We start from the raw sequence: 13,401 nt of genomic DNA on the forward strand, positions 1-13,401 counted from the left end.
CTATTGGAATCAAGTATTTTGCCTGGGACTACAAGACAGGAGGGTCAGATCAAGTGCTGATATGGGTAAAATAATTAGCCAGCAGTTTGACTGACATACACCTAGTCTTCATATGTGCATGCTGGATGGACTAAGGCTTAGGAGAACTCCTGTCTTGCCTCTATTTTGCAGCCAAAGGAGCCATAACTATTAACGAGTTCTAAAATATTGAAATTTGATTTAAGAATTACTTTCACACTGAAATTTCTCAAAGCTGCATTATACAAGAAGGTTTTTGTGCCCATATAATTTGGGAAAAACTGTAAGCTATAACCTTCATTTGGAGCAAAGCATGGGGATAAAAAGGCTTTGACAAGTCCTGCACAAAGCATCCCTTCACTTTGTTTAACCCAGTGGACTCAAATTGTATTTGTCTGTGGAATTTGTCCACACAGTCCTCCCTAATAAATTTGGTAACTTCTGCACATTTGTCCCAGGATCTTGTAGACACAACTTTGGGAGGTATTGGAGGGTATATTATTAGGATCTGGGTGCTCAAGCCTCAAAAGAAAATATCCTTCAGTGTAATTTCTTTGCAGTGTGGCCTGGTGGAGGCCTAAAGGAATCCAACCTGCCATAGCCTAGTCTATCTCTTTGAGAAACTCAGCAGGAATGAAAGCAGCCAGTTACAGTACTGAATCCATGGCCTTCCTCCACTTGTACCCCTTTTTCTAGATTAGAGATTCTGACTCAAAGAGGAGAGGCCGAGGGAGAAGGGCTACTTCTCAACTTCTCTGAATCCAGGGCCGCCAGGACACCTAATTCCATGGGTCTGTTGGAAAAATATCCTGATTTAAGCTTCTTTTGAATCAATTACAGTACAGTTCCCTCAGCTTGAAGTGCCATTCTTTCCCTTTAACACCCGAGGGAGATGTAAGTATTTTTCATGATGCAATTTAAATAACACAATTCCTCTCTGAAGCCTTTCTGGATTGTCCCTCTTTGCAGAACTGGTGCCTCCCTGTTCAGAGTTTTGAAGCCTACCTTTTGTATGGTGATCTATTAATGCTTGCCTTCTCTACTAAGAGTTCCTTGAGGGTAGGAACAATGTCTTACATATCTGCATATCCTCTGGACATAACATAGATTCTGATACCCCGTAATGAATCAAGTGTTATTTGGTGAGTGAATGAATGGCAGAATGATTAAATGATATTGCTCCTACATCTGAAAGACCATCTACCAAAAAATTTCAATTACTACAGCTGCCTTCTAGGGGAATATTTCTCTAACCAAGGTTTGTGGACCATTGGTAGGCCTTAAATATCTTCTTTAGAATTACTGTGTTCTCAGCTCATTGTTCTGAAACAAAGATAGCATTGGCCAAAGTAGAGAAAATTTTAATCAGATTGTCTAAGCAGTCTTTCAATCCTAGCATTACTTCTTCTAGACCTATTGACCTTCCACTGGAGGGAAACAAAACAACATTAGCTTCTTCACCTTTATTACTTCACATAGCAGTCTGAATCACACTACCTACAGAGATTCCACCTTGAGTTGCAGCAGTCTGAGACAAAAGGCCAAGTGCCTGAGGGTTAGTCTGGTTGAGTTAAATGTGTGGCTAGGATGGTCATCACATTCAATATTCAAAGACAACCACACTTGAAGCATCTGCCTGTGGGCTCTTGCTTTCCCAGCTGATCAGTACCTCCCTTCTTAATGACTCCTATCTGCCAGAGGGCTGCTTCTATTTCCCAGAGGCTGACAAGCTCTGATGACATACCTGAAATTATTAGTATTCATCAGCATAAGAAAGATTAAAAAAGAAATACACTTGTGAACGATTCCATGCAAGACTGTGAAATTCATACTGTGACTCAGTCACCCTTTAAAAGCATGCATTTAAGTGGATTTTAATACAGAGCCTCATATTTATTGAGTTCTAATTATACACCAGGGGATGGGCTAGGTACTTCACAGATATATTATAATCCTCACAATAATCCTATTATCAGATATAATTATCCATTTTGCACATAAATGGAAAATGCATCTCATAGAGATGAATAAATTTGTGGTGAGATGTCACATAGAAGAAAAGATAGGGACAAGACTCATATCTGAGTCTTTGAGATCAGCATTTATTTCTTTCTATCTTGCCATGCTCTTTCATTAACAGGAGAAAAAAAGTGATGAAATCAATGACAACCTCTCTTCTCTCCTTTACTGTCAAACTTTTCAGGAGAGTTGATCATATCTACTAGTCTATTTGCTACCTCTTTCTCTATAAAATCTTGAGTTTTGTCCCCCCACAAAGCACTGGTTTGAGGTTACCAAAATATCTTACTGCAAATCCATTTATCATTCATACCTGAACTATAAGCTTTCTTTGATTCACTACTATTATGCAGTACACATACTTTGCCTCTGCTCTGACCACTCTTCCATATGGCTCTTAAATACTGGATTTCTTTAAGGTTCATTCTGTGAAAATGGAATGGTTTGTGACTACACTAACCATCTTGATTTGCTTGAGCTTTCATGTTTCCAGGGGAGAACCAAATCAACTGGGAATATGATGAAGCAGGTCCAGCTTGACATACCCATGATTCTCTCAGTCCCAGAACATTTCTGCAGCTATAGCAATCCTCAATCTCCCAGAAAGAACCAGTTTAGACTAATTATGGAAAATTTTGCTGGCAAACACCCTGCTTCTGTAGTATCTGAACTGGCTAGCCATCTCCAAAGACACTCCCCCTGACAAACATCCTATATCTGACCTGGCCCCCTGTGCTCAAAGACATGCCACTGAAAACCACCCTATCAATGCCCTACCCTCTCTCAAGGCAGCCCAAAGTCCCAGATGACCCATATACATTCCTCTCTAAACCCCAATCTCCAAGCAGGTTCTCCTTTCTGGCTCTGCTCCACATGTATGTTTGCTCTTGCTCAATGAAACCTCATTCTTGCCTTTTCAATGGATCCCATAGTTATTTCTTTCATTGACAGTTCCTACCCTTGGCCTCCTAACTCTGTATCTGGTCCCTATGTGATGTCATTCACATCCGTCCAATCAGTGACCATCAAATGCCATCTATACTCAAATGACTAACAACAATAATAAAAGCAGATCCTGTTTTTCACAGAGTTTACTCAGCATGTATTGGGTTCTTTGCCAACCAAACATGTCATTTAATTTTTGCAACACCCTTCATTGTGAGGGATTATCATTCCCATTTTATAGAGCATCTAAGTAACTTGCCCAAGGTCAAATGGTTACTTATTAAAGAGGCAGGAAGATGTCTTTAGCACTTTGAAGTTCAGATATTTTAAGCACCATGCTGAGATTGTTAATCAAACCATGACTTTATAAAGAACACTTGCTTTAAGCCTGGATATATGTTATCTCATTTTGATACCGAATAAAAGCTGGTGAAAAGTTTATGATTATCTTGTTTTACAAGGGATAAACTGGGGCACAATGAGCTTAAATAACCTACTCAAGATCACATTATTGTTTGTGGCTGAGTTGGGACTTAATTTTGGCTCTTTGACAAAAAAGATCATCAGCTTTAGGCTATTTTAAGAGATGATAACAGTTACATTTCTTGGTCCCAAATCCTGGAGGAAAAAAGATTTTAAGCCACAAGTCAGTTAGCTATTGAAACCTCAATTCTTCAATGCCCCTCCTGGAGAAACGTTCTTGGGTGCCTTGAGCAGATCACCAAAATGGCAGACTGGGTTGAACCAATTAGAAGCCCATGGTAGAATAATGTATGGAGCTTCCAGAGAAGCTGAGGGGTTTGTGTGGAAATAAAATGCAAGCCAGGTGGGAATCTAGCCCCCAGAATCTCTTTCTAGGCCTTTACCACCTTTAGGGCATCTAGCTCAGGAGCTAATTCAAATGCTGTATTTGCATTCTGAGACAAGCTGAATACAAATAGTGTTTTAATTCATCTATCTTCTGACAGGCTTCATTTTAATCAGACAATCAGACAACAAATTCCCAGACACCCTTGAGCCTTCTGGCTCTCTTTTTTCATTGTTTTTTCCTTATACCTAAGTATCTCAGGACTGAAGTAGCTCCATGTAGAGTCAGCAGTCCCCTTAGGCCATGACAAAATTGGACTAGAAATTTGAATTCAAATCACCTAGGAACAAAAGAATGGTTTTTAAAAATAGGCACATTTCTCCCCTTTTCCACAACTTCTCTTAAAACACAGTGGAAACTTATGACAGCCCAACCCATCATTATGCGCATTTGACTATCTAAGTTCCAGCCATACCCTCCAGAGCATAACTACAGAATATCCTGCTTTACAAACAAGTATGACTCTGATGTCTACCTTTCTAAGGTGTGTTTGTAAATGGGGTTGTATCTTATTTTATAAGGAATGATGTCACTCTTTTCAGAAAATCAGTCTGATGTTATTCAGTACCCACAGAGAGAGGCAAGCCCTTGCCCTCTCATAGTGTGAGACACTATGATACCACTATCTCATTTTTTTTACCTCCTTCCCACCAGGCCATAGCTAAACCAGTTGCTCAGCATCTAGACTGACACCCTAAAAGCACTCCATAATAGCATGTAAAATATATCCCAAGGATAGTGGATGTACCTACAGGAAGTCCATTTCTCAATACTACATGATCCTTCTTGAAAAATACATCGTTTTCACTATAAAAAAATCATTAATAATGTACTTTAAAAGTCAGTTTAATCTGAAATTGATTTGTCTAGCCAGGAAACTCAGCCTGCTTGACTTACACTGATGTATCTCATTTATAATGTAGCAGGCAGGCCTCCCCCTCTTTCTGATTTAGCTGTGCTCTGTGGAAAATCCCGAAACCCCCTCCCCTAGTCTTCAGGAACTGGTGAAAATGCACATAGGCAAGATAAGATATTCCTGGGGTGGGGGCCCCTCAACAGTCTATAAGCCCTGGGCCATTCTCAAATCCAATTGTTTACCTTTTCTTTAACATGTAGTACAGTCTATAAGCCCTGGGCCATTCTCAACTTAAATATGCCAATTGTTTACCTTGTCTTTAACATATTGTACAGCTATAAAAGCTAAGGTTGCATTTTGTTCAGGGCTCAGACTTTCGATGTGACTCGGCTGGGCCCCGTGCGCACGAGCTAATAAATCACTTGCTTCCCGAAACTGCAGTCCCTTAGTCTCAGCCTGCTCTAGTTTCGCGGAACGTTCCTGGAGGCCTGTGGTCTCAACCCTGGTTTTCGTGTTACATTTCTGGGGGCTCATCCGGGATCTAAGAGGGGGCGACCTTCTCGCCTTCCTCACCCGCAGCGGTGGCGGCGCCCAGACCGGAGACCCAATGGAATCCAGTGCCGGCACCGGGATCTTCCCGTCCTGGACTCCTGACCTCCCTGGCCAGGGCGTCGTCACAATCCGGGATAGTTTTGGGAACCAAGTGTCAGGAGCACCGCCCGTCTGGCTGGTAAGCACTCGAGTGTGTCAGGTTATCAGCCCACTCATAGAAGGCCAGGGGCCTGAGTGGAAGGGGGGCCTGATCAACCCCCAAGACTCTCCGAGTACCGGTCTCCATCTGGAGGAACAAGGGAAATCGGAGTCTTCAGATTCAGTTTCGGGAAGGGCGGTGCAGGAGGAGTGTTGATTGAATGTGCGTGACTGAGTGAGTGAATGGAAGTCTTGGGCCACAGGAGCCGAGCAGCAAGCCATGACTGAGTTTGGATTCTGTGAGTCCCTGGTGATCCTCATATGGTTAAGGGTGGGCAACCCCGAAAGGGGGGCCGGCCGGGGGTTTATACCAGACCACCAAAGCCAAGAGGTGCCCAACGTCCCCACTAGGGGAGCAGCCAGACCGAACGAAGCGCTGAGTTGTCTAAAATCCCTTTGTTGTTTGTCTGTGCACCCTTCCCCCTCTCTGTTGGCTCCACCGATATGGGGGGGGGGGGGGAATCTAGTAAGACACCCTTGTGGTGCATGATGTCCAACTTTAAGGAAGCTTTTACTAGTGACTGGGGAGTCAAGCTGACCCCTGGTCAACTCAGGAAATTCTGTAGGCTAGAATGGCCCACTCTTGGGGTAGATTGGCCGCCTGAGGGAACTTTTGACTTAAAGAAAGTACAAGCAGTTTATAATATAGTGTCAGGGATGCCTGAACACCCAGATCAGTTTCCCTACATTGCCACCTGGCTGGAGGTCACAAAGAAGAAGCCAGAGTGGATAAAGACTTGCTTTGATGGATATTGCCAGGTGCTTCTCGCCCGGGCATTGGAGGATCCCACAAGAAGCCAGGCAACAAGTCCAAGTTTCCAGTTTTATCCAGACAACCAGAAGAAGAAGAAAACCTCCTGCCTTACTTTGTACCACCGACACCCACGGCCCAGCCGAGCTCCTCTGCGGCAACCCCTGATCCCCCCCAGCAGCCCAGAGGCATCTCCTGAGGCTTCACTGAGCCCAGCCACCCCTGGACCCCCTGAGCCACGGCAGTTGCGGCCCCAGCAAGCTGTAGCTGCTCCACCCACAGCCACACCCTTAATGCCTCTGAGAGAGACCTGAGGCCCTCCCTATGTTGATGCCCAGGGAGACTTTCAGGAAGGGAAAAGAAACTTCATATATATCCCCTTCACGTCTACTGACTTGCTAAACTGGAAGAATCACACACTGTCTTACACTGAGAGGCCCCAGGCGATGATTGACCTGTTCCAGTCCATTATCCAGACCCATCAGCCCCCTTGGCCTGACTGCAATCAGCTACTTATAACTCTTCTCAGCACTGAGGAGCATCGGCATGTGGTAGGGGTGGCGCGGAAACACCTGGAAGAGAACGCCCCTGATGGCACCCTAGACACAGCCCAACATGCCGCCTGCAGTTTTCCAGGAGAGGACCCAGAGTGGGACCCAAACACGGATACGGGGTTGCAGACCCTCCAAAGGTTTCACGAGGCCCTACTCCAGGGCCTCCAGAAAGGCAACCGAAAGGCCACCAACATGACCAAAATCAAAGAGGTCTTGCAGAAGGCAGATGAGCCTCCGAGCGAATTTCTTGAGTGCCTGATGGAATCCTTCTGCCAACACACACCATTTGACCCTGAAGCCCCAGAGAGCCAAATGCTAATCAGTGTTGCTTTTGTAAGGCAGGCAGCTCCTGACATTCAGTGTAAGCTCCAAAAGCTAGATGGATTTGCAGGTACGAACACAAATCAACTAATAGAGGTAGCCACAAAGGTATTTGTCAATCAAGACCAGGTAGAAGCTAAAGAAAGGAAGCGAGAATTCAGAGAAAAAGCTCAAATAATTGCTGCTGCCTTTGAGAAGTGGGATCAAGGGCCCCGATCTAGAAAAATGTGGCAAGCCCAAGCGCCCTTAGGTTGGAATCAGTGGCTTATTGCAAAGAAGAGGGGCACTGGAAGAACGAGTGTCCCAATAAAACCACCTCACTAGCAGGTAGAAGGAGGCAGAACATTAGCCCCAGACCTTGTCTGGACCCCGACACCATTGCCGTGGTTGCTGATGAACTCTCCGATTAGGACAGACCGGGTTCCATATCTTTAGATCCCCGGGAACCCATGGTTGAAGTGAAATTAGGGGACCAAACAATGAACTTCATGGTGGATACTGGTGCTGAGCACTCTGTAGTGACTCAGCCACTGGGGAATATTTGCCCATCTTCTGGCCAAATGATAGATGTTGTGGGTGCCAAAGGTATAATATGAAGAAGGCCGTTCCTAAAAGCCAGAGTGTGCAGCGTTGGGGGCCACACTGTGTCCCACCAGTTTTGTATATGCCTGAATGTCCACTGCCATTGTGGGGTGAGACCGCCTCAGAAATCTGCATGCCCAAATTACCTTTGGCCCTGGAGGAAAAGCCTCACTGAAAATTAATGGCCCACAGAAAATCCTGTCTTTAACTACGCCTACACAAGAAGAGTGGCGGCTGCATGAGAAGCCCTAAACTACCATTCCCAGACATACCGAGTGTCTGGGCAGAGCATAACCCACCAGGTTTAGCCAAAACCTGCGCTCCAGTATTAATTGCTTTGAAACCCATGACTCACCCCGTGGCAATGCAACAGTATCCAATCCCTCAAAAGGCTCTTGAAGAGATTCAAAGCCACTTGGTGTGGTTAGAAGCACACCGAATTATCTGACCATGCAACTCTCCATGGAACACCCCACTGCTGCCTGTGAGAAAAGCTCAAACTGGGGAATTCTGCCCCGTCCAGGACCTGCGAGCAGTTAATGCAGCTGCAGAAATGATCCATCCTGTGGTTCCAAATCCATACACCCTCCTCAGCCTGGTCCCAGGGAAAGCTAATTGGTTCTCTTATTTGGACTTAAAAGATGCCTTCTTCTGCACACAAATAGCCCCAGTTAGTATTTGCCTTTGAATGGGAAAGGCCCTCTGAGGGAAACAAAAGGCAATACACCTGGACCCAGCTGCCTCAAGGGTTTAAGAATTCTCCCACTATTTTTGGGCAAGCACTGGGGAAAGACTTATGTGCTGGTTTGAAGGAAGTATGCCCCCTAAGAAAGTCATGTTTTAATATAAATCCCATTTCTTAAAGGTAGAATAGTCTCTATTCAATGCTGTGTATTTGGGACTGTGATGGGATCATCTCCCTGGTTGATGAGATTTAGTTAAGAATGGCTGTTAAACTGGATTAGGGAATGACATGTCTCCACCCACCTGAGTGGGTCTTGATTAGTTTCTGAAGTCCTATAAAAGAGGAAACATTCAGAGATTCAGAGAGACTCAGAGAGAGCAGAGAATGCTGCAGCACCACGAAGCAGAGTCCACCAGCCAGCGACCTTTGGAGATGAAGAAGGAAAACGCCTCCCGGGGAGCTTCATGAAACAGGAAGCCAGGAGACAAAGCTAGCAGATGACACCGTATTCACCATGTGCCCTTCCAGCCGAGAGAGAAGCCCCGACTGTGTTCGCCATGTGCCATCTCACTTGAGAGAGAGAGCCTGAACTTCATCGGCCTTCTTGAACCAAGGTATCTTTCCCTGGATGCCTTTGATTAGACATTTCTATAGACTTGTTTTAATTGGGACATTTTCTAGGCCTTAGAACTGTAAACTTGCAAATTATTAAATTCCCCTTGTTAAAAGCCATTCCGTTTCTGGTATATTGCATTCCAGCAGCTAGCAAACTAGAACAACTTACAATCATTCCAAGCCAGAAATTATAACTTTACTGTCCTGCAGTATGTAGATGACCTCCTGCAAGCCGCTGAGTCTCTCGATGACTGTAAGCAAGGGACGGAGCGTCTCCTCCACCACCTAGATCAGGTGGGTTACTGCATGTCTCTTAAAAAGGCCCAACTCTGCCAACAGCAGGTCAAATACCTAGGTTTTTACTTGCAACAGGGAACCCGAAGCCTGGGGCCAGAGCACAAGCAGGTAATTTGTACAATCCCCACACCAACCTCCCAAAAACGAATTAGAGAATTTTTAGGAGCTACTGGGTTCTGCAGAGTCTGGATTATGAACTATGCTCTTTTAGCCAAGCCCCTCTATGAAGCCACTAAGGGGGGCGATTGGGACCCATTCCAATGGGGAACGGAGCAGGAGTGTGCTTTCTAATGTCTAAAAACATTGCTTATGCAAGCCCCAAGTTTAGGCCTCCCAGACTTAGAAAAACCTTTCACTCTGTTTGTCCATGAGCGGGAAGGAACGGCCACTGGGGTTTTAACCCAAACCCTTGGGTCGTGGAAAAGGCCTGTTGCCTATCTCTCCAGACAGCTAGACAATGTAGCACTGGGGTGGCCCTCTTGCCTGAGAGCTGTTACAGTCACTTCCCTCCTGGTCCATGAAGCTGGGAAGCTCACATTCAGGCAGAAGCTAACTGTGCTGGTCCCCCATTCAGTCACCAGCCTCATGGAACAAAAAGGGCATCTCTGGCTATCAAATGTAAGGCTCACCAAGTATCAGGCTGCTTTATGTGAAACCCCAAACTTACAGCTTGGAGTCTGTCAGACCCTCAACCCGGCCACCCTGCTGCCCATGGGGCTAGGAGCCCCAGAACACAACTGTGTGGAAACTGTAGACAAAGTCTACTCCAGCCGACCTGACCTTAAAGACCAACCATTAAAACATCCTGACATCGAACTGTTCACTGATGGGAGCAGTATGATAAAAGATGGAGTGCGCTATGCAGGATATGCCATCGTTACTTTAGCAGACGTTTTAGAGGCAGAAGCCCTGCTTGCGGGAACATCAGCTCAGAAAGCTGAGCTCATAGCGTTCGCTCGGGGTCTACAATTAGCAGCAGGACAGGAGCCTAATATTTATACTGACTCAAAGTATGCATTCACAACCTTACATGCACATGGGGCATTATACAAAGAGTGGGGACAAATGACAGCTGGCGGAAAGCATGTTAAATATGGACCAGAAATTCTAGCTCTGTTGGAAGCTGTATGGGCCCCCACTGCTGTAGCAGTTATTCATTGCCGCGGTCATCAAAAAGGCAACTCCTTAACCGCAAGAGGCAACCGAAAAGCAGATTCAGCTGCCAAGCAGGCCGCGCTAGGGCCCCCTAACGCTTCCCCCAAAGGACAAACTGCTTGTCGCCCTTCTCACCTCCCATCCATTACGGTGCTGGAAGAAAACACCAACTTACTCAAAGCTGGAAAGCAGCTAGTTATGCAAGGAAGGGAAAATGAGTCATGAGGGATGGTGGATATTACACTATGGACGCATTGTAATTCCTGAGAACTTAGCATGGCCTTTCCTACAGCATTCTGTCACCAGACTCACTTCGGGGAAAAAGCTCTTACTGCCAGCCTGAGCGCTCACCTCTACATACCTAGGCTTCCGTCCTGGGTGAAACTAGCATTCAAAAGATGCATTACCTGTCAAAAAAACAATGCCAAGCAGCCCAGCACAAAACTGGGGAGTCTCAACAACCAGCTGGCTGGCCTCAGCCCATTTGAAAATCTAGAGGTGGACTTCACAGAGCTGCCACGGGCCCAAGGATACCAATACCTTTCGGTATTTGTCTGCAGCTACTCAGGATGGGTAGAAGCATATCCCACACATTCAGAAACTACACAGGAAGTGGCATGAGCCCTCCTGAAGGACATCATTTCTCGGTATGGGATGCCACTTACCATTGGCTCTGACAACGGCCCTGCTTTTGTGGCTGAAGCCCTTCAAAAGCTGGCAAAAGCTTTACCGATAACTTGGAAGCTGGTGGACACTGCTTACCGGCCACAAAGCAGTGGGAAAGTGGAGCAGATGAATCGAACTCTAAAGGGACAATTTAGAAAGATCTGCCAGGAGGCGAAACTGACCTGGGTACAGGTGCTCCCTATAGCTTTATTTAGAATCAGGTCTGCCCCAATTAAAAAAACGGGATTCTCTCCCTTTGAATTAATATATGGAAGGCCGCCACCCCTTACTAGGGTTCTACAGGGAAACCTCAGAAAAATCGGAAATCTAAGTCTGAATCAACACCTAGTACAGCTCGGACGGGTCCTGAACGAGTTAAAAGGGAAAGCCTTGGAGGCAGTGTCGGAACCTCTCAGCATCTACCCTCCCATTCATGAATTTGAGCCAGGGGATTTAGTGTGGGTCAAAGACTGGAAAAAAGGCTCCCTCTGGCCTCAATGGAGAGGCCCTTATTGTGTTGTCTTAGCTACCCCTACAGCTGTCAAATTTGTAGAGATCATTCCGTGGATCCACCACTCCCAGGTCAAGAGAGCCAAGGCAGACGACCCCTGGGAGTGTACTCCTGTCCCTGGACACCTGACCCGCGTCATTCTCCAAAAGCCATCGTGTCCCCCTCCTGCACAACTGGAATCGGCTGACCCATGCACGGCTGAAGCTTGAGGAGATCGTCAAGCCCTGCTTCAGTCATCCCCAGAAGCTGACTGATCTACGCAGGGCCAAAGGTTGAGGAGCTGCAAACCAGTCTGAGTATCCACTCCCTCCCCTCATAAGTACTCCTAAACTTTCAGCACACTCCCTAAACTCCCCTGTGTTTCCCTAGCCACAGCCCCTAGTATTCCTTATAGGCTAGACTAATTGTTGGCTTCTGCTCCCAATTGGGCTCCTTGTTCTATTAGTTAGCATCGGTTTAACAGCGGTAGCCTCCCACCTAGCAGCAGCCATTATAAAGGGATATGTATCTTCCTGGGAAAAAGTGCTGTTTCTTTATAAACCAGTCTGGCATAAGTGCTGCTAAAGTTAGGGAACATAGAAAGCAGGTCTGAAACTGGAACAGAAAACAAACAAACAAAAACTGGACTAATGGGATCCTGCCGCTAGCCAGTCCCCTATTTACCATATTAATCACTGAAGGTTCCTGTGTAATCAGAGCCTTCATCAAATTCATTGAGAAGAGTCACAGCATGAATCCTCCTAATAAAAAGGCATGAACCATTAAATATAAGGTGATGCTATAACCCCTCCCTATTAAGTCAGGGTAAACATCAAAGGAGGGAAATGTAGCAGGCAGGCCTCCCCCTCTTTCTGATTTAGCTGTGCTCTCTGTGGAAAATCCTGAAACCCCCTCCCCTAGTCTGCAGGAACTGGTGAAAATGCACATAGGCAAGATAAGGTATTCCTGGGGTAGGGACCCCTCAACAGTCTATAAGCCCTGGGCAATTCTCAAATCCAGGTGTTTACCTTGTCTTTAACATGTCGTACAGTCTATAAAAGCTAAGGTTGCCTTTTGTTAGGGGTTCAGACTTTCGAGGTGACCCGGCTGGGCCCCGTGTGCACGAGCTAATAAATCATTTGCTTCCTGAAACTGCGGTCCCTTAGTCTCAGCCTGCTCTAGTTTCATGGAACGTTCCTGGAGGCCTGCGGCCTCAATCCTGGTTTTCGCACTACAATAAAAACAGTCTCTGTCCTGGCTGAATAGTGTCTCCCAAAAATTCATAACTACCTAGAACCAAAGAATGTGATTTCATTGGGAGTGGGGACTTTGCAGATATAAATAGTTAAGATAAGGTTATACTGGATTAGGGTAGGCCCTAAATCCAATGACTGGTGTCCTTGTAAGAGGAGAAGCACACAGACACACACAGAGGGATGAAGGTCCTGCAAAGACACAAACATACACTGGAGTGATGGAGTAAAATCAAAGGAATGCTGAGGATGGCTGACAATCACCAAAAGCTCAAAAGAGACAGGGAAGGATTCTTCTCTCTAGAGCCTTCAGAGGGAACCTATCCCTGATGGCACCTTGATTTTGTATTTCTAGTCTCCAGAACTGTTAGAGAATACATTTCTATTATTTTAAGCCACTTCATTTATGGTACTTTGTTACACAGCTCTAGGAAACTAAGATACCTTTGAGTCTTTACTCATAATGTTACCCTCATTGATATTATTTGATTTAAAAAAGGCTGGGAGACAGACTGACCACAGGCAAAGGATTTATTCAGGCACCAACAAGGTGGGGTCTGAAGTCAAACTTCCGTC

At 45.7% G+C, this 13,401-nt stretch overlaps 1 protein-coding gene across 3 annotated transcripts in view; it reads right to left on the bottom strand.

Moving 5' to 3' along the window:
- KCNIP4 (potassium voltage-gated channel interacting protein 4) overlaps window positions 1-13,401 on the bottom strand; it is a 249,969-nt gene that overhangs the window by 119,014 nt on the left and 117,554 nt on the right. Inside the window, exon 1 of one of the 3 annotated variants that reach the window (XM_077136507.1) lies at window positions 2,950-3,017. The exons of 1 other annotated variant lie outside the window; for it this stretch is intronic. Coding sequence is in view for 1 of the 2 variants with exons in the window: in XM_077136505.1 (XP_076992620.1) it covers window positions 2,815-2,857 (43 nt within the window). In the remaining variant the exon portion in view is untranslated. Of the gene's footprint in view, window positions 1-2,814; window positions 3,018-13,401 lie in introns of those variants that run through there. One more of the 3 variants, XM_077136505.1, reaches the window with a different exon arrangement.

This window comes from Tamandua tetradactyla, chromosome 19, assembly GCF_023851605.1.
Source record: "Tamandua tetradactyla isolate mTamTet1 chromosome 19, mTamTet1.pri, whole genome shotgun sequence".
NCBI classification, from domain to species: Eukaryota; Metazoa; Chordata; class Mammalia; order Pilosa; family Myrmecophagidae; genus Tamandua; species Tamandua tetradactyla.